At 42.1% G+C, this 21,248-nt stretch overlaps 3 protein-coding genes across 4 annotated transcripts; 1 reads left to right on the top strand and 2 right to left on the bottom strand.

Moving 5' to 3' along the window:
• Window positions 1-1,197: 1,197 nt before the first annotated feature.
• Window positions 1,198-3,567, bottom strand: mars2 (methionyl-tRNA synthetase 2, mitochondrial; the record flags this gene model as incomplete). The annotated part of the gene is made up of 3 exons (XM_080746770.1): window positions 1,198-2,367; window positions 2,675-3,009; window positions 3,405-3,567. The coding sequence occupies 3 exons, from the start codon at window positions 3,565-3,567 to the stop codon at window positions 1,198-1,200; spliced, it is 1,668 nt and encodes a 555-aa protein (XP_080602896.1).
• Window positions 3,568-4,655: 1,088 nt separating this feature from the next.
• LOC308301664 (magnesium transporter NIPA2) lies at window positions 4,656-14,577 on the top strand. 2 transcript variants are annotated; one of them, XM_080745733.1, is made up of 7 exons: window positions 4,656-4,690; window positions 4,813-4,872; window positions 5,511-5,646; window positions 6,278-6,334; window positions 6,682-6,772; window positions 8,390-8,550; window positions 12,941-14,577. In XM_080745733.1, exons 3-7 carry the CDS (start codon window positions 5,511-5,513, stop codon window positions 13,600-13,602), a joined length of 1,107 nt encoding a protein of 368 aa, XP_080601859.1. In that variant the 5' UTR covers window positions 4,656-4,690; window positions 4,813-4,872; the 3' UTR covers window positions 13,603-14,577. The 2 variants fall into 2 exon arrangements, with proteins under 2 accessions (XP_080601859.1, XP_080601858.1); XM_080745732.1 differs by lacking the exon at window positions 4,656-4,690 and having other exon boundaries at window positions 4,798-4,872.
• A 3,622-nt stretch (window positions 14,578-18,199) lies between these two features.
• On the bottom strand, window positions 18,200-19,956 carry timm8a (translocase of inner mitochondrial membrane 8 homolog A (yeast)). Its single transcript, XM_080745755.1, has 2 exons — window positions 19,779-19,956; window positions 18,200-18,691 (listed from the first exon to the last, which is right to left on the bottom strand). The coding sequence occupies exons 1-2, from the start codon at window positions 19,893-19,895 to the stop codon at window positions 18,530-18,532; spliced, it is 279 nt and encodes a 92-aa protein (XP_080601881.1). The 5' UTR covers window positions 19,896-19,956; the 3' UTR covers window positions 18,200-18,529.
• Between the last annotated feature and the right edge of the window lie 1,292 nt (window positions 19,957-21,248).

Consider the following 21,248-nt stretch of genomic DNA (forward strand, 5'->3'; position numbering starts at 1 on the left):
AGAACTCTACTCCATCTCTTCTCCACTTGTCCCTACCTAACATTTTAGTCTAGTTTTTATTTGACAAAATTGTTAATTGCAACCGTAGGTCACATTTAGTATGAAAACCTGCAGATCATGTCCGTCCATGCATCACGCCTCGTGTCACGCGCCATATATTGCCAAGATCCCTGATGTCATCCATATTAAGCCCATATCTGGGAATGCCCATATATGGTCTGTGCGTCAGTCTCATGATAACCAGTGTGGTTGTCACTTGCAAATGAATTCCGTCCTTGTCCCTTTATGCCCATATATGGAGATCCCTGATGTCAACAATATTAAGCCCATATCTGGGAATGCCCATATGGACATAGTGTGCAGTGATGTCATTACGTGCGCATCCCGCATCAAAAACTCATTCAAGTCGCCCAGGGACTCATTCATGTCATGGTCCTGGGGTCTCGGGGATGCGCCTCCATTGGAGTCCATGTTAAAATAATTTACCGGGTCGCGGTAAAAGAAAAACATTTTAAAATTCCACAGACACCACCATTGTTCATGGGTGAAAGCATCCTACTTTACCCTACGTTAACACAAATAAAATCCATGTAGAAAGTCTTAAACAGGCGATAGAAACGTCAATGTTTTGATTCCACCGACGTCCAACGCCATTTTGCACGCCCGAATTCATTAGGGGCACATGTTTTAGTAGTTTTCGTAGTTCTAAGTTCAAACATTAGCCAAATTGTAAAATAGCCGATCTACAAGCTCACAGCGCTCGAAAACATTGTATTGAGGACTTTTCTGGGACCCATTTGAATGACCACCTGTGGGTCCCGGGACCCATTACATTGAAAACCTAGTAACATCACTGAGTGTGTCAGTCTGTTTCAGCGAGAGGTCGATTCTCACCCTTGGGGCGTCTTAGTGGTAGGCTTAAGTCATCATAGCCAAGTTTTTATTTTGTTTGTCAGTGAAAAAACAAACATTTGTTAGTTTTAATCAACAAAACTAACTGCTGCTCCATGACAGCATTGGGCACATGTATAATTTTGTCCTAATGGAATATATTCAGGAAAATAGTTTCAGAATAAAAACAAGTAATTTACTCAGAATCAGAATTCATGATGTAAACAGTTTGATCAGCCTTTATTCACTGCATCACAATCACTGAATAGTATAGTCATAAAACTTTACAAAGGTTTTGCATCCTTACTAGCTGTTCTTAGATTTCTCCTTTTCTGTGTGTGGTCTCTCCAATCGCCTAAACAACACTCCTGTGTCGGGACCTAACGGTCTCCCTTCAAAGGGACAGTCCATACCGCCATATTTTGGCAGAAAGTTCAGAGCAGCCCAGCTCCTCTCTTCCGTTCCTACGCCTAGTCTGGACAGCAGCTTGTCGGCAGTCTTAGGCACTACGGGCTGAAGGAGAACGCCATACATCCGCAAGCACTCGAAGGTCACGTGGATGATGGTGTCCAACCAACGCTGGTCTTCACTCCTGTCTCTGTCCAATTTCCATGGCGTGTGGCGCTGGACAAACCCATGGGTCAGCCTCACACAGCTACTGATTGCCTCCAGAGCTTTGTACACGTGCACACTTTCGCAGTGCTGCTCCACGACAGCCGGGAGAGCCTTCACGGCATCGAGCATGTGGTAGTCCTCGGCCACAGCCCTGCACGTGGCCCTGGTGTTCTGTTGGCTGGGGAACGCGTTGGAGCAGAAGAGGGGGTAAAGCTGAGCCGGGTTGAGCGAGGGGGCAGTGCAGCGGTTCAGGAGACCACCCAGAGAGTCCGCAAGCTCCGCGTTGAGCAGCTTGACCACTTTGTCATCGTAATAGTCGCAGTCCGAGTCTGGGACACCCTGACGAAGAAGAAAGTACCGAACTCCATCGGTTGTGAATCTCTGTGACCTCTCAAGGGGGTCTACGACATTTCCCACACTTTTGGACATCTTCTTGCCCCCTACTGTCCAATGGGAGTGCACGTGTATCGCCTGTGGCAGCGGCAGACCAGCACCAAGAAGGAAAGCTGGCCAGTAAACGGCATGAAATTTTAGGATGTCCTTCCCTACAACATGGTGGGCAGCATTCCACCACTGTTCATATTGGTCTGGATAACCGGCTACCGTGAGGTAATTGACCAGAGCGTCCATCCAGACATAGATGGTGTGATCTGGGTCTCCCGGGACCGGGATACCCCACTGTAGACGGTCTCTCTGGCGCGACACCGACAGGTCTGGAAGGTCCTCCTGGAGCCACTGGACAACTGCGTGGTAGAAGCGTTCCGGCTGCACAGCGCTGGGGTTTCCATTCAGCCAGTTTAGCAGCTGGGAGCGGAATTCAGACAGACGAAACATGTAGTTCTCCTCCTTCATCCACTCCACCTGTAACAAAGTAAAAGTCTGATTAGTTGGTATAGTAGATTTACGTTTTGTTATTTAATGTTAGCTAGAAATAATCTATATTGTATTCTCAATTATATGAATGGCACGGGAGCGTGTCGCTATTTCTACAAGTCATTTTTTCGACAACCAAACCTAACCCTAACCTCCGTGGGGTGAGTGTCGAAATGATGTGCGTTCGAAAAAGCGAGATTTTCCCGAATGGCACATTCATTTGGAGTCTTGCTTACAGAGTATCTAGCCTCAATGATATCTCAACCATTCCTGGAATAATGACATCATTATTTACCTTGTGTCCGCTCTCCAGGGATATCTTGATCTTTTGCCCAGACGAGTCCAAAGCGTCTCCAACCTGCAGTGGCGTGAGGAAGCTCTCGTCCTGTGTGGAGTACCAGCCCTCATAGCTCCCCTTGTAGATGAGTCCTTTGCTCTTAAGCAGCGACCAAAAGTGCTCCACGGCACGCAGGTGTCTCTGCTCGGTGGTCCTTACGTAGTCTGTGTACTGGACATCACAGCTCTTGAAGAGCTGCTTGAACCTCTCCGACACATCTGTGCAGAAGCTCAGGGGGTCTTTCCCTGCAGCCTCAGCAGCCTGTTGGATCTTCAGGCCGTGTTCATCCGTGCCTGAAATACAAGGTAAAATATAAGTAAGTAAAGTATAAATGATTAGAACATGCTTAAACATTTGACAATGAAGGTCCAATATTTCTACAACTGCTACAAAACCTGTATATCCAGTCATTTTGGGGCATAAACAAGAGGCATGTTCATGTATGCCTCTTGATCGTGTATTGTCAGAGCTGCAACAAAATTGTACTGTACTGAAACTAAATACCACCAACCTGGTTGTGTGTGTCAATACAAGTAAATTGTAACTTGTATAGTATACTTAACAGACCTTTTTTTTTGGACAAAAACACAATCCTGTATCGCTTTTTAGATGCACTGTGAGTCAAAGTAAGGAGTGCCAAGATCAAAATTCATCAAATTATTTGCATTAAACAAATAGATGTATTTACCTGTTGCAAACTTTGAGTTGAAGCCCTTCAGTAGTTTATACCTGTGCAAACAGTCAGCTGTCACAGCTGAATACAGATGTCCTATGTGAGGGGACGCGTTGACATAGAAGATGGGAGTAGTGATGTAGTAATTATCTCTTCTCCTTGATGTGCTGCTGCTCATCCATCTCACTGGAATGCTACATGTGGATGGTGTCGAAAATAATGCACGTGTCTGCAATCGCTGCAAAGTGTGTAATTGTTTGCTGATGTAAAGACACGGAGTCCTCATCGTTAGACTGCGTTAAGTTAAATGAGCACCGTTTTAATCCACTCATTCATTTCACACGCACGGATGACGCTGGGATGATGTGATAACAAAACGTCACCAACGCTGCGACAGTTAAAACTGTGGAGTAGCTCTGTCTGGTGTTTGTTTCTTGGTCGATGTGATCAAATATAACTGAGATTTGTTTTAATTTACTACACCGCAAGTACATGTGATGTGTTTTCTTCTCAAGGTTGGCAAGTGTTCTTCTTCCGGGTTGTACTTGTATACAAGGCTATGCGTTGCCAGATTCTATAGAAATAAGTAAACGGGTTATGAAAACGAGCCCATAAGAAGTTTCTATCATAGACTACGTGTAGCCATAGGCTATCCACAATTTTCCCCGGGGGTTTACTGGAGACTATCAGGACCAAACTTCCGGGTTTAACAGCAGACATACAAGCTCACGTCGCGTCGCAGATGCAACCCGTTGTGAGCTTGTAAATCGGCGGCGGAAGATCGGTGCAAACGTCTGCGCAATGCACTATGGGGCGTAGGAAAATCGTGGATAGACCCCTACTATTTTCAATTAAAGAAAAATCTTGAAAACTGGGCTGGGGTCGGGTCGGGTGGCATACTTTCAGAAGGGGGGAGGGCGGGGGCGTGGGTCCTTGCCATGAAAATGTTTGAGAAGCACTGATTTGAACAACAGCAGGAACAAGCCCAAATTAATAACCAAGCAAAGTACACTTTACAAACAAGACCCCCAAAAACCCGCATCCTGGTGGCTGGCGCCCGCAACTACCAATATTTGACAAGCAACTTTACAGAAAAGCAAGCCCAAATGGCAGATTTTTTTGTGGCAACAGTAAACTACACCCACTGCTATGCCCTATAATAAGCGGACATGGCAACCCGGGCCAAGGAAGCGTCTTGGTGACGTCATGGCAGCATCCAGTCAGCTGCTTGCTTCAGCAGCAGCAGAGGCAGCTGGAAGTGAAACTGGACGAATGGCTTGAGATGACAGTTGAACTTGAAGGTAAACATAATTCATTTCATATACATGATAAACACTTTAGGTCTGATTTAGCTGCCGGAATTGAGCACTTAATATGAGTAATAACTGTGTTTGTGTGGTGTTTTTTGGACGTTTCCTCATAGAAGCACTGGCTGTCATGTGATTTGGAGTGGAGGAGGAGGAGGCTACCAGTGGTGGAAAAGGTACTACTACTTTAATGTTTTACTTGAGTAAAACTATCAACAGCCTACTGCAATGTAGAAAGTAAAAGTAAATAAACATTTACTTCAACATTTACTACCAAAAGTAAAAGTAGCCTACTCTACTCATTATGCCTTGTGTCCCTTTTCAAGTTTTCAAATGTAAATCTTTTGAAAATAGCAGATCTACAAGCTCATAATGTGTCTCAACGCCTCGTTTATTGTGAGCTTGTAGATCTGCTGCTTTCAAATGGCCACTAACTAGTAACTACATTGTTCAAATAAATGTAGTGAAGTAAAAGTATTTTTTTTTTTGGATCCGAGATGTAGTAGAAGTAGGCTACAAATACCTCAACATTGAACTTAAAGGAGTAGTTCACCCCAAAATGACTTTTCTTCTATTGATTACTCACGCCATGGAGACTTGAGTTCAATAATATTGTTTTGTGTTTGTCACATTCCTAAGACAAAATAATGATTAAAGTAAATGTATCCGCATTGATTCCGGATGGGGACCCAATAGTAGTTGTGTAGTTACTTTTCACCACCGAGTGGAGAAGGAGGCTACTGTAGGGCTTGCAAATTGAACGTTTTTATGTGAAGTTAGTATCACATCTGTTATCTGTTTGGGTGCTTTTTAGATGGACGCCAGCAGCCGACACGATTTCTACATCGGCCTGGGTCTGGCTGTGAGTTCCAGCCTCTTCATCGGAACCAGCTTCATCCTGAAGAAGAAGGGCCTCCTGCGACTGGCTGGTAAAGGTTCTATGAGAGCAGGTAACCATACTGTATATGTGTGTGCAAGCATGAACATTTCATTTTCAGTAGAGCCCAACTATAATAATCATCATCATCATCGTAAATTTCGTAATTATATTATTTTGATATTTTTTTCCCCTTCTTAATGAATTGAATACACAGGACCACCATGGGAACAAGCCCCTTTTTGTGTTCATTCCTTTTAACAATCGTTTAAACTCTGAACGATCTGCAAGCTGTTAATAATGTGTTTACTCATTTTTCATAACAGTTATGTGACTATAATACAAAGAAATTAACTTGGATCTTTTACTTTACAATATCAAAGTATTAAAAAAAGACAACATTGCTTTATTTTATTGAACTACTTTCGCCCAGTCAAAACAAGCTCTACAAGCTCACAACATGTCACATTTCAATGTGTTAGCTTGTAAATCGTCTGTTTTTAGGGAACAGGCATCCCTAACCAAATTAGGGATGCCAGGTTGAAAGTAATAAAAAATCAGGAGGACACGTCGGCTGAATAATTGCAGATGTCATCCAAAAAGTCAAATAATGACAGATATATTGGCCAGACTGATATTTGGGTCAGGCTCAAATATTCCCATATTATAGCTGTCCTGAACGGTGAATGCGTTCTGTTTCACAGGTCAAGGAGGGTATGCTTACCTGAAGGAATGGCTCTGGTGGGCAGGACTTATTTCAAGTAAGTGACTAAATCGACCAATAAACCCCAATACGTATTTCAACATATGTGTTGAATCGTGTGACAACAAGTCTGTTCTCTGTTTGATTTTGTCAGCCTTAACCAACCTTCTCTATAAAAGTGTGGCCTTTGTTTTCAAAGAGAGAGGGAGGTTGATTGTTGTGGGTTTGGTATTTTTTGCCGTTTCCCACCAACATGCCTTTGAAGCACACATTCCTTCAAAAGAGCACATTTGCACAAAATGTAGGCTAGACCAGAAGAATTTATCAAGACTCTCCAGCTATAACATAACATGTAAGACCCCTTTATAGATGCTGAACGCTAATGGTTGTTTCTGTGTGTTTCAGTGGGAGTTGGAGAGGCTGCTAACTTCGCTGCATATGCATTTGCACCTGCCACACTGGTGACTCCCCTTGGAGCAATGAGTGTACTTGTGAGGTAAATGTGTTTAGATTAGTTTCTTGTTCTTTTTATCATTGCTTTCACGCCTCTGCTCTTCCTGAGTATGTGTCACTTAAGTTACACCAAAACTGCCAACGCTTTAGCGATGATTGCAACTGTTTGCAGTTTCGGGGTGTGTTCACACTGTCCATATCTAGGCTCATTTTCCTACTTATGTTGTATGCATTTGGCACAACTGCCAATCAAAGTGACTGTACTGGCCAATCACAGTGTGACTTTCCCAGGACTTGGTAAAACACATGACAGCATAACATCTGTTTAGCAGAGTGTGGTGGCTCGTGTGGGACAATGATGGCATGAATGGGTGTGTACTGACAACTAATAACAACTTGATACATTAGCAGAATGTTATGAAATCTCCAGAATAGGGAAGCTAGGGTTCATTTGAGTAAAGGCTGCTGCCTTTTGAGCTATGCAGACATCTTTTGTTAATTTCTTCTTTCAAAAGGTGGTGCCCATTTTCACAGTGTGGCGCTGCAGGCGTCTAGTCCAGGGTTTCTCAAAGTGGGTGGCACCTTTGGGTGCTGTGACGCAAGTCATGGGGTGCCACATAATACATTGATAATATTTGGAATTCATCACTTCAGTTTAACGACTAGACTTAGTAAAACAGACGTGAGTTGCACTGTTCTTGGTGCGTTATTTTGGTCTCTTCACCAAAAATAGCCGATCTACAAGTTCCCACGAATAGGGATGCTGGGGTTCAAGTGGTTAAACGCCAACTTTTCCTTGTGATGTAGTGGATCTTAGAGGGAAACTGTCACATCTTTTGTTTTGCTTAATATGACATAAGGTTCTAAAGATTAACAATGTCATTCAGGGGTGCCGTAGATGATAACGTTATTTACAGGGGTGACCTGAGAAAAAAAATGTTTGAGAACCACTGGTCTAATGGTTTATAAGAGGCTCTGTCTGTACATCTTTGTGTCTAATCAGTGAAAAAAGCTGGATCGATCTGAGAGTGGCAGATCAGTTCCCATTCAGAACGGGTACACATTATAGTGTATTTTATGCTTTAACTATTGAAAAATAGCAGATATACAAGCTCACAGCGCGGCACCGAGTGCCGCGCTGCAAGCTTGTAGATCTGCTATTTTTGAAAAGTCGTGAAAATTACAATTTTGACCCGATTCTATAAGTGTCTTTTGAATACTTCTAAGATTTTTAGAAAAACCTATGTTTCTATGTCAGCAATCTGGCGAGCCATCGTTAAAGAAAAGGTCCTTTTCACTTAACTGGAGCTCAGTTAGTCTGTTCTTGAGAGACTACTATGTCAGTGGTTCTCAAACCTTTTCACGTGAAGGACCCCCAAACTGATATTTATTTGGCCACACGGACGCCCATCTAGTTCCAGGGACCCCCCCCAGAAGCAAGATTTGAGTTACAAACGTTAGCTTTAAAAATACATATATTCAAAGATTTGCACACATTTTCACGACTTTTTCAAAAATAGCAGATCTACAAGCTCGGTGCACTCGGTGCCGCGCTGTGAGCTTGTATATCTGCTATTTTTCACTGGTTAAAGCATTCAATAATTCTAGGCCTAAATGGGTTATACCTCCGACCTAAAAAGGTTTGTTGTTGTTTTTGCAGTGCTGTGCTCTCTTCCTACTTCCTGAATGAGCGGTTGAATGTGCATGGAAAGATTGGTTGCTTACTGTGCATCATGGGGTCCACGGTGATGGTCATCCACGCCCCCCAGGAGGAAGAGGTGGCTTCCCTCACTGCCATGGCTGAGAAGCTCAAAGACCCAGGTATGGACTGAGCACCACTCTGGTCAAAAAGGCTACACATCATGGAAATACAGACAGCCATTGTTTTCTGCTTTTATGTTTTCTTCTTTAAATTTTTATTTTAAGCAAATTATATATATATATATATATATATATATATATATATATATATATATATATAGTAACAACATTTATAAAATACCAAAGACAACTTCTAGGAATGACTGTAGCTTAGTGGTTCAAGTAGAGTAGAATAGAGTCTGGTAATCCGAAGGCCACCAGGTTTGTAAAGCGTTGTTTTTACTTGCCCTCTCCCCACGGCCTCCCCACACACTTGTAAAGGCGACTTTGGGTACTCAGAAAAGCGCTATATAAATTCCAGGTATTATTATTATTATTATTATTAGGTTGCCTCTCTAGCCTGTCCAGTATCTGACGTGTCTCCCAAACACTCATAGCCGGGCAGATAACAGAAATAATCGTTCACTTGCGGATACAAGCACCAAAATTGGCACACATACTCCTTAGGGATTGCTCTTTTCATAAAACCATCTGGCCAAATCAAATTTCAAGATGGCGGCCATTTTTCAAGATGGCCGCCATAAAATACCATAGACCTGATCTTGGTGTCAAATCATACATTTTTCACTATGTAGAATCCAAATTTGGACCCATGGACTTACTCACTGGCTTCCTTGTACCATATATCAGTCCCGGAATCCTAATATTCTGCTAAATTAGAGGTTTGTGTTATGTCTGACTCGGATAAAATGGGTGGTAGTGTATATCTTAGTATTGTTAGAGGTTTATAGTGTGTGTGTGTGTGTGTGTGTGTGTGTGTGTGTGTGTGTGTGTGTGTGTGTGTGTGTGTGTGTGTGTGTGTGTGTGTGTGTGTGTGTGTGTGTGTGTGTGTGTGCGTGCGTGTGTGTGTGTGTGTGGGGGGGGGTAATGTAGTAACTCAACAGAGCGGATTTCAATGCACAGCGGCTGACGCGGCTAAAATGCATGGTAGATATAATAGCGCCGTGGGATCACTCTTTGTCTAGTCTCTATTCTTCGACCTTTTCGACTTGGGTAACCCTGCCAGGAGTACAAGACTCCTGCCGACATAGCTCTGGGGGTCATGGAGACACGCAAACTGCCTCACCACGATAAGGTGATGATCCCGTCGAGGCAGGAGGTAGTTTTTTTTTTGTCTTTTCTTTTTTTTTTTTTTCTAGGGCCTAGGCAGTATAGTACAATAGTATAGTAGGCCTAAACTACAACGCTTCTAAACCTCGCACCTGCAGCTGCACAGTGCCGTGCAGGTCAGACCAAAGTGGTAGCATTTGCATCGACTGCAGCATTCCAACTTGCATCCACACTTGGTCAGCTGCTGGCAACTCTCTGCAATGGGTGGGAGCTCAGTCCAATCAATCTGCCACATATCTCCTTTCTTGGTCCAGCCCCAGTTGTCAGGAGTCTGCATTTCTGGTTGACATACTGTTGACTTACTCCAGATGCAGGCCGCTTGATAGGAAGCGCACTTCACATGTTGCTTCAGTGCTGCTTGCGTTGGAGGAATGGCTTCGTATGGCCTCTGCTTCCGAGCAAACAAGTCCAACCTCGCATCATTGACACCTTCAGCTGTGCTGGATCGGTCGTACATCATGACCACAAACTTCTCCAAGGTTTTCAGGTCTTCATCATCCACTACAGGTGGGTAATGGCTGAGTTTGCTGAAGACACCAGAAGCCTCATCACAAACATTCCAGGTTTGCCACGCAGACTTCTTCCCCTTTACGCGGAATGCTGAAACAACATCGCAGCCAGTGAAGGCATGGAAGAAGAGCATCCCTTTGCTCTTTTCTGCAAGAGTGCAACACAGGTCATGAACAGAATCCACTTTAAGTTCTGTCTTTGGCCAAAGGCAACCCACTGCCCAGCCCTGAGGCTCATAGGGCAGGAGTCTATGTCCTGTTTCTGTGAGGCTGCTTGATGTACATTAAGTACCCCTAGTGGACATGATAATAGTTTGTCACAGGGACATACCCCAATCCAGCCTTTGATGCTGAGGTCATAGATTCAAGATGTATGACAAGGTCCATATATGGAGTTCCCTGATGTCTTCAATATTAAGCCCATATCTAACAGGACTTCATATGGGAATGCCCATATATGGAGGCCACATTGGCCACATACCACACTAACAGAATCCATATATGGCCAAGACAGATGGCCAAGACAGCCCATATCTGTGTGACTGGTTCTACAGACAGGGATCTCCATGGGTAAACAGCCGTTTGGATGGCCCCCTGTAGTAACGCTGAGGACACCTGGGGGTCCCGGACCCTGTGGAAGACCCCTGGTATTAGCTACAGAGCCCAGGTACAGGTACAAAAGCTTTTATGCTTCAAGTATGATCTAATTGTTCTGGAGCAGGAGCAGAGCAAGGACTGTACTGAGATAGGCTCAGGGGTCATTCCGGGGGTCCCAGGTGAGGAGAGACCCCCACCAAAAGTCATAAAGGTTATTCTGGCTGCTTCAAAAGTGCAATATATGAACTTAGAATGTTTTAAAACCTTCAAAACAACTCTAATATTATGAGAATTGGACATTAACTGGCTGACATACTGTTCTGCGAGGTCCTAACATAGATGACCCCCCAGAAAGGGGGCTGGGGTCAGGAAAATCTGACACCCATCATTTTCTGAGTTTCTCAGTTTGGTCCCTATAAAAGCCAAAGCAGTAAAAAAATACATTTTAGCAAAGAAATCCTTAGAAGTACACTTCTTATCACACTAGGTAGTAACTCCGAGGACCCCCAGGGGTCCCGAAGCCCCTGTGGAAGACCCCTGGTATTTGTTACTAATTTTTTTTGTTTTCAGAAAAAAAGTTTATGCTTCAATTATGATCTAATATGACATTGTTCTGGAGCAGGAGCAGAGCGAGTACTGAGAAAGGCTCAGGGGTCCATCTGGGGGGTCCCAGGTGAGGAAAGACCCCAACCAAAAGTCAGAAAGCTTATTCTGGCTGCTTCAAAAGTGTAATAAATGAACTCAGAATGTTTTAAAACCTACAAAACAACCCTAATATTAAGAAAATTGGACATTAACTGGCTGGCGTACTGTTCTGGCATGCAGGTCCCAAACTAGATGACCCCCAGAAAGGGGGTGGGGGTCCGGAAAAGTTGACACCCATCATTTTCTCATAGTTTGGACTCTATAGAACCAGGATCTGCAAAAAGATCAATTTTAGCACAAAAATCCTACGGGAGCTGTTTTTTGGACGCATCGCACCACACTATTAGCAGAATATTAAGATTCTGGGACTGATATATGGTACAAGGAAGCCATTGAGTAAGTCCATGGGTCCAAATTTGGATTCTACATAGTGATAAATGTATGATTTGACACCAAAATTATTCAAATAGGACAAGTCTATGGGATTTTATTGCGGAATGCAAGATTACTAATGGCGGCCATCATGAAAATTGGCCGCCATCTTGATTTTTTTTTTGGCCAGATGGTTTTCTGAAAAGAGCAATGCCTAAGGAGTATGTGTGCCAGTTTTGGTGCTTGTATCCGCAAGTGAACGATTCACCTGTAATATGCACTTTATCTGCCTCGCTATCAACATGACCATCTGAGCAGCGATCAGCTGGATTAATAAAGGTCTTACCTCTTTGCTATTTGCTATTTTTTCTATCTTCTGCACTGTAAATTAGTTTGTTCTTCAGTTCTTTTTTTAATTGCATCCTAATGTCCTCTTATAATATGTTTCCTTTGCTTGATGTTTTGTGTAAAGCACATTCCATTGCCTTTGTTGTTTAAATATGCTATACAAATAAACTTGCTTTGCCTTGCCTTGCCTTGTCTCGTCTTGCCTTGCCTTGCTGCCTTGCCTTCCTGACAATCCCATATCATTTAAGCCTCTCTTACAAGCCACAACTCACCAGAAAGTAACATTCAGAAGCTATTTTGGATCAAACCATTCTATTCACAAGGGAGCATTTACCATGAGTCCAGTGATAAATGACCTCTCCAGTGTCCACATTGATCCCTGGATATTCATCTCTTTTCATCTGACATTGCTCCATTGCTTGCTTGCAAATTCCAATGACCATGCTTTTAGATTGCATACTGTGGTTTATATATTGTCATTATGTTAATATTATTAACCAGTTAAGCACTATTTATATTGCTTTGTACGGTGGTGTCACACTTTGAAAGAATAGCCAATCTATCTTGTAAATCTACTATTTACGCTATTTAATTATTTATTTTTTTGCACAAACTGCCCCAAAATAGGGCTGCCACATCCTATTTTCATTAAGTGGTTAATAATATATACTGTATCATATTTGTATCTTGCCATGCTGAAGAATGACAGCCCTGTGCATATTGTAATGTTGATGCGTGCCTCATCCCAGGGTTCATTGTGTTCGCTGTGTGCATCGTGATAAGCAGCCTGGTTCTCATCTTCGCCGTGGCCCCGCGGTACGGCCAGAAGAACGTGCTGGTGTACATCCTGATCTGCTCCGTGATTGGCTCCCTCTCCGTGTCCTGCGTCAAGGGCCTGGGCATCGGCATCAAGGAGCTGTTTGGCGGAACGGCGGTCTTGAAGGAGCCGCTGTTCTGGGCCTTACTGGTCTGCCTGGTGGTTTGTGTCAGCATTCAGATCAGCTACCTGAACAAGGCCCTGGACATCTTCAACACCTCCATCGTCACGCCCATCTACTACGTCTTCTTCACCACCTCCGTCATGGCCTGCTCGGCCATCCTCTTCAAGGAGTGGTTGAGCATGAGTCCGGACGGCGTGGTGGGGACCATCAGCGGGTTCCTCACCATCATCCTGGGGATTTTCCTCCTGCACGCCTTCAAGGACCTCACCTTCACCTGGGACACCCTGCCACAGTACTTGAGGAAGGGTCTTCAGGCATCGCCCTGGGGCCACCAGTCCTACGTGGCCCTCCCCAGTCACGAGATTCAGGCCGAGGATGACATGACACTTCCCAGGGAAGGGGGCTCCTCCAAGGGGGGGTACCCACCGGAGAACTCCACGAGGAGGAACAATGGCTTTGTTACGACTTAGAACAAAGCCCAGTGGCCACTGAAAAGCCTTTATGTTCCTCTGCCAAGCTTTACGATGTGCCAACTTAAACAATCTGTTTACTAAATCTGCCTTACATAAAACAATGGATGACGAGCTTGTCTAGTCTAGCGATTTTAGCACAATTGAATGTTTATAAAAGTTTTTATTTTATTTTATTATTATTATTATTATAGCAAAGATGTATTTTTTTGTCACATTGGTAGAGCCAAATCATTATGATGAAACGTATAGGACAGATGTATAATATTATGTGATAACACAATTTCTCTGAATGTCTGTGTTAAAGCACCCTATTATAGTTAATGTATGTAGAATAGACTTGAAAGTATGTAGATATAATGTTCAGTCGGATCATGACTGCCTATAGGGCTGAAAAGCACCACACTGTGCCTTCTTTTACTCAGATGTCCTATTGTCTATGTATTCCTTTTGCACTTAACTTTTAACATTTATTGTGCACATTTTGTTTTAAACTGTTCTGTGGCCAAGGTCAAGGCAAAAAGCTTTAATCTTCCTGAATGTGGTTCACGTTCACTTTTGGTACTGATGATCAAGGTTGAATAAGTTACTGTAATACCTTTTTTTGTATGAGCCTTAATGAACAACTGCATTTCCCCATATGTTCAAAGATTAAACTTGCATTGTGTAATAGAGTATTAACAGGGATGATGTCTTGCCATTGCCAACATAATGATGTCTTGCTGATCTATAGACAAATCCACAGAGCGGCCATCACAGCTGGGGTGTGAAGCGGCACCGCGACTCCACAACTACCCGCCAACGCTCTTGTGTATTCGTCTATAAGCGCACAATGCATCGGGAAGCATTGTGAGCTTGATATTGACAATTTTAACTACTTTTGGAATATCCTTGAAAATATCCATTAAAGCCAAATCATGTTCCATCATTTTCATTGGCTATGCTGTCTGGGTGGAAGTGATGTGCTCCGCATGTAGCCAGTCTCGGACACGCACATCCTCATCTCGCACAATGTGCAATTTGGAAAGGAGTGATAACCTAATCCCTCCACCACAGCTTGTCAACTCTGATGGCGCACGAGGCCGTCAGCTGCTCAGTGCGGTCGGTCTCTCGCCTAACGGCTCACTGGGGTGTGCCTCATGAGCCTCAAACAGACATGCACGCCTTAAGTTTCCAAGTGGTACTGTACATTTGACCTCATCGGTTAATGGCTTGGCTACTGATGAGACGACAATCTATTATCGTTTATCTTGATAAAAAAAACACTCAAATTGTCCTCCACTAGGACGAATTAGCTTTTGTTGTGCTGCAAATTCAGTACCACTTAAACCCTCTATACTTGATAAAACAGACCTGTTATTTCACAAATCAATGTTTTTAGCGGTGCAAACCGCTCCTATAAGTGGCTGTGCGTGTAGCCTTTTTCCTCAGCGTTTTGCCAAAGTAAAATGTGTGTACGTTGCATCATGTTTGTCTAGTGATGTCATATGTCTGTAGCCTTTTTCCTCAGTGTTTTGCCATAGCAAAACGTGTGTGTGTAGCATAGCCTGTACATCCTAGACTTAAATCCTAGTCTGAAGATGTTATGCAAGCACGACTACCGCTCACTTCACATTGGGTGTGATTCTTTAATGTGCTATTTTAAGTTTTAAGCATATATTGATTATCGTGATAATATTGTTAACCATTATTATTTTTGCAACAATAATCATGACATGTCATTTTCATATCGTCCCATCCCTAGACGCACCGGCACTGGGTGAGCAACCTTCATTAAAATGAGTAGGAGGGAATTTTCCTTCAGATACTGTATAGCTCAATGGAAGGTAACTTCCTTCAGATACTGTATAGCTCAATGGAAGGTAACTTCCTTCAGATACTTTATAGCTCAATGGAAGGTAACTTCCTTCAGATACTTTATAGCTCAATGGAAGGTAACTTCCTTCAGATACTGTATAGCTCAATGGAAGGTAACTTCCTTCAGATACTGTATAGCTCAATGGAAGGTAACTGGGGTCCGCTCATAATTCCTTCATGCCATTATTCCGACCATTAGGTTAGTGTCAGGTTAGAGATATAGGTTAGTTATAATGGGGTAATGTGGGATAATGGGGTAGTGACACTGAACATGATTTTCAGGCCTTGTGACTACCACACATCGCTTTAAAGATTTTTTTTAACATTTTATTAACAGTATACACCACAACTCATATGACTGATATGATGGTAAAAGCATTTATACTGAAAACTGAGTCTTGAAGCATCTAACATTAATTGGAAACCGTATACTCTATGTACAAACCCAAAGATAATATTTAACCACTTTAAAACTGACTTCCCTCTTTTGGAAATAACGGATTTTCGCACATTTTCAACACCATAAAACGATTAAATATGACATAATCGTGAACCCTAGCATCCCTAATCTCCCTTGTCGGGCAGCTACTTTTGGTGAAGAGATTTTGTGTCTTTTTTTTCTTTTTAACAGCAGAACAAGTAGGCCTATAGAGCCCTTTACCTGTTTAAGCTTTCAACAAGGCCGGTCTACACTGAACCAAGGTACTTGGACTTCTATATGAGATTAGCTTCCTCAGACTCTAGGACCAGAATAGCAAGGCATGGGGTGCATGTGGTCGCATGGAATAGTGACCCCATATGGGTGCATTTTAATCTCCTGTATACCAGTTAGTTCTCAAACTTTTTTGTTTCAAGGTCAAAGACCCTCAAATTGATATGTATTTGTCTGCGGACCCCCGTCTGAAAATGTTTTTTGCCAGGGACCACCAGAAGAGAAGATTTGTGTTAAAATTATATATATATATAAATATATACAGTATATATAAAGTTCCCAAACATTTTCAATATATTTAATAGCAGATGTGCAAGCTATGCAGCAAGGCATGAAGAGCTGCGCCGTGAGCTTGTAGATCTGCTATTTTTGAATAGCCAACGTATGGATGATGAGATTAAAACCACAGACCATTTTTTACACGACTCGAGTAAAACATTTCTTTTCCTACATTTTTCTTTTTTGTCGAAGTGTCCTTGAGCAAGACACTGAACCACTCATATCTGTGCATATCTATACCGATGTGCAGGTTTCCTCCGCCGTAGGTGTATAGATGTGTGCGTGAATGATGTACTGTACATTGTAAATCGCCTTGGTTAACTCAACAGTTAACATACCAACATCATGTTTAAGTGTATAGAGGGTATCTGCACATTTCTAAAGTGACAATTTAAGGCCTTTTTAATACCTCTAAAATGACAAATTAAACATTGGCCAAATGGTCAATATTAGAGGCAGAAACTGTGAAAATAGCCGATCTACATGCTCATGTAAATCTGCTATTTTCACAATAGAACCAATGTTATACAAAAAGTAATGGCTCAACTCTTAGTGCTCGTCAGGGTGGGGGGTCCCCAGTTAAATTGATTCTTTTTGGGGTTGCGGCCTGAAAAGGTTGAGAACCACTGCTTTAGTAAGCATAAAATACATTTTCAGGTCCACTCTCCTCAGTCTTCTGATTGGATGACATTGTTATCCCGATTTGACCTAAAATGTTATTTAACTAGAGATGGAGCTCTGTTACTCTATCAAGCAATCTTTGAGAACAGAGCTAAATTAACACTTTAACAAGAAATAATCACTTACATCACCTTTGATTATAAGACTCATTTCATAGGGCAGAACATGGCACCAACTGAAATCATGACATATTTACAATCTCTTAAGGCCCATTTCCACTGGGCCAGATAACAGATAAAAAAATCTCTTTCTCCAGATATCTTTCCATTCAAAGTGGATGGTAGATACAGATAAAAAGAATATTTGCCACAGATAAAAGTATCTGTGGCAAATATCTGTGGTAGATATTTTTTTTTATCTGTATCTACCATCCACTTTGAATGGAAAAATATCTGGAGAAAGAGATTTTTTTATCTGTTATCTGACCCAGTGGGAATGGGCCTTTAGTCTTAAGAAAAATCAATGATCAAATAACTATTTGTTTCTAAGATGCAGGGAAATTGCACTCTGTCTTGTGAAAAGACAAGTTTGAGTTGCAGCATGAGAGACTCCTGGCAATCATCAAAATATTCACATATGATCACCATTATGTGAATATATATGATGTAGTGCTGCAACATGGTTTAAAATACTATTATGTTTCACCCATTCAACAAGACCTTTTACACAAATACTGACAACATACTGATAGGCCGGCCTCATAACAGAGTCATGTCATGTTTCACTTCAACGTAGACAAAAGTAAGTGGTTAACTGTAGTCTTTGTCAGCATATGTACAGTATAATCTGTTCTGCTTTTATACGTACCAAAACCAATAGGCGTGGGGCACAGTTGCCATTTATTTATTTATTGCATATGTACAATTCCTTTTGCCATAGATTATGCCTCTTTTAAGTCAAGGCATTTCTTTTCCCCCTCTTTCTTGACAGTCTGCTAACAGATACTAATGGGTTGAAGAGGCACAGAATGTCCCAGATATTTGTCTTTCATCCTAGAACCTGCCTATAGGTTCATGACATCAGTTATGATGATGGGACATAATTCCTTGTGTAGAACCCGGCTTAAGAAAGAAACTAACGTGACGTGGCTTTGCAACTGACCCACAATGAAATGCCTTACACAACATGAGCCCACGTCCCGCTGGGCAGGAGGCAAATAGTCCAAAACTCGAACGTCAGTGACATCGATAACATGGCGTGATGAACCTGAGGCACTTGTAAAGTAACACTTTGTTTTATCTCTCCAAGTTGTCGGACATTTCAAATAATGACACCACACACAGAGGCAGCTGGCAGGACCGACTGACTGACTGACTGACGGGCAGTGCATGTCTTGGATGGATCAGTGTCTGTGTGCTTGTGTGTCCTCAGTCCCTTCTCTCAGGTCTAATGCACTGACTAGTCTAACTCTGATGAGAACGAGCTCCTGCTCCCCCTCTGGGTCTGCTCCAGTCTGTTGAGGATGAACTGGCTGGTGTCGATGAATCGCTCCACGCAGTTGACCAGACACACGTCTGTCCTGGAGTCCAGCTTTGGGCCAGGTTTGTCCATGCATTTGTCCTGGAAATATGCATTGATTGAATACTTTTAACACTTTGCAAAAGGTACAAGGGTACAGTAGTAATACAATATTGCTGTGTATTCAATTCAGACGACATATACAATACTATATCTCTGCTGTCGGGCCGAAACCTCCTAACTCCAAAATGTTCATTTTCGGTAAAATTAGCTCAAGTGGAGTTAGGTTTTGACCGAAGGGCTTTTTTACGTTTCATTGGTTCAATATTATTTGAACCAACACACAGACGTAAAGGGTGTTCAATAGCACATATTTATATAAAAAAAAAGAGAGGGCCAATCGGGTGGCGTTAGCTGGTTTGGCAGAAAGTTAGTGGAGTTAGGAGGTTTTGTCCCAAGCACTTTTTACTACTTTCCATTGGTTCAATATTATTTTAACCAACACTCAGATGTAAAGGGTGTTATAGCCCTGATTTATGCCAAAAAAATCAAAAACCTCAAAAGATTGGAGCAGTACAAGTATAGGGCTTTTAAGCCGTGACATCATTTTGTAGGCAGAGGAGAATCTGCCCCCAGAGCATTTTCTGTCCCTCGCTATTTAAAAAAACGACTAAAGTATAATTCTAACACTTTCCTTTCAACAACAAAGAGAAGAAAAATGTGAAAATAGTAAAAAGATTCACGGAAACTGGGGGCAGAAATTCTCCTCTGCCTACAAAATGATGTCATACTTAACAGCCCCTGGCTATTTACAGAAAAACATGGGGGGCCATTTGGCTTCTGAATAACCATGGTAGTTTAAGTGTGTGTGTGTCTGTCTGTGTTAGTTTACACATGTAACCTGGCCATCACCAGTCATAAGCGTATAATAACCACTGTTGTGGATTTAAGGTACTCTACTTGGAACGAGCTAACAGTGCTAACGCCGGTTAGCTTGCACACCAGGCCAAAAAGAATTATGCCTGATGTTGTATAACTTGTATTTTACTTGTACACTTCAGTTAACAAATGGGCCCAGCCTGTTAGACTCAAAATTGTGAATTTAAACCTGGGACATAAGAACGTGTATTGTGCTGCTAAGAAGAAGTGCAGGAGCCAGGAGGAGTGTGTAAGATGTAAGATTTCTCACCCAGCAGACTTCAGTCATCTGATGAACCAGCTGCTGGAAGCGCTGTTTCTGAGACTCCACCTCGATGAACTGCTGCAGCTGGGGGTCCGCGGTGGCTCCTTTCAGACCGTCCATCATTCAGCACGACACAGATATGTTGCTTTTTGTTGTGTTTTAATCTATGAATGGCTCAGTCAGTCCCTGACCTTCACGTGTGTACAGTAGGAACGGCCGCTCGCACCGCCGGGTTACACGGAAACCGGTGACCCATCGAATTACGTGAAGCCTCCCTCGTTTTGTTTTTGTTTTGTTTGTTTGTTTGTTTTGGGGGGATAAATACTGATAAGAAATTATATAGATAGATAGATATCAAATAAATAAAATAATAATGTTAAACATTTCCCTTAAAAACGCTTTATCGTGCCATTAAGTCAGAGAACCTTGAAAAGTAGCAACCTCGCACAACTCAGATCTTTTCACGTCGAACACATCGGGCACAGTATTCTCTAGGTTGCCAATGTCAGTGTAACAGGTAAAACAGGAACTAGCTCGACCAATCAAGAAGCTCGGCATCTCTCTGACGCAAAGCATTGTAATATTGCTAAATTGTGGTATTTGGTTGTTTTATTAGGCCTACAGTATTTAATAATTATGTATTTATTATTATAATTTCTTTATATACCGGTATGTGAAATGTATGATATCTGACTTTGTATTATTTGTTTTCTTGATGATAATAATGATGATGATGATGACATTGTATTGTAATTTTTACTTTTTACAGTTTTTGCATATTACAGGGGGAAAAAAACTGGTACTGGCAGGTACCAGTGGGTACTGACAATGGCCAGATGTTTTCTACGATTATTCAAGAATAGAGATAATATGGCTAACACAAAACAGAGTAATACATTTAAAATTCAAACAAATACATATATAATTCATTTCTGATCTCATATTAAACTCAGGCTGAGTGAGGCTATTAAAATTAATGCTAACCCAAGAGTTAGAAGAACAGATGACATTCAATTCATACAGTACAGTCCATATGTTCACATTACAGAGGATCTGTGTGTGTGTGTGTGTGTGTGTGTGTGTGTGTGTGTGTGTGTGTGTGTGTGTGTGTGTGTGTGTGTGTGTGTGTGTGTGTGTGTGTGTAGTATATACTGTATATTGTATATACTGTATATATAGGTGTACAGTACAGTCCCATGTTTAGCCCAGCATATCATCTCTGTAGGGTGGAAATCTCCTTTCTCCAAAACTGTTACTTTTCAGTATTCAAATTCAAAAATAGCAAAAGTAGCAGATCTACAAGCTCAAAACGTGTTGCTTCACACCGCGTGTCGAGCTTGCAGATCTGCTACTTTTGATGCTTTTGTGTGACGCTGTATTATGATCAAGTAGGGCGTTAATTTACGAGAAAAAAACAAAGAGTTAGAATATGGAGATTGTTGGTTCCTATCCGACATCAAGGATATCATCACTGTC

The sequence above is a fragment of the Nannobrachium achirus genome, assembly GCF_963921795.1.
Source record: "Nannobrachium achirus genome assembly, chromosome: 17".
NCBI classification, from domain to species: domain Eukaryota; kingdom Metazoa; phylum Chordata; class Actinopteri; order Myctophiformes; family Myctophidae; genus Nannobrachium; species Nannobrachium achirus.

Coding starts and splice junctions, on each gene's coding strand:
- LOC308301664 (XM_080745733.1), top strand. CDS start 5,511: ATGGACGCCAGCAGCCGACACGATTTCTACATCGGCCTGGGTCTGGCT. Junction 5,647..6,277: donor TAAAGGTTCTATGAGAGCAG/GTAACCATACTG, acceptor TCTGTTTCACAG/GTCAAGGAGGGTATGCTTAC. Junction 8,551..12,940: donor TGAGAAGCTCAAAGACCCAG/GTATGGACTGAG, acceptor GCCTCATCCCAG/GGTTCATTGTGTTCGCTGTG.
- timm8a (XM_080745755.1), bottom strand. CDS start 19,895: ATGATGGACGGTCTGAAAGGAGCCACCGCGGACCCCCAGCTGCAGCAG. Junction 18,692..19,778: donor AGATGACTGAAGTCTGCTGG/GTGAGAAATCTT, acceptor GCATATTTCCAG/GACAAATGCATGGACAAACC.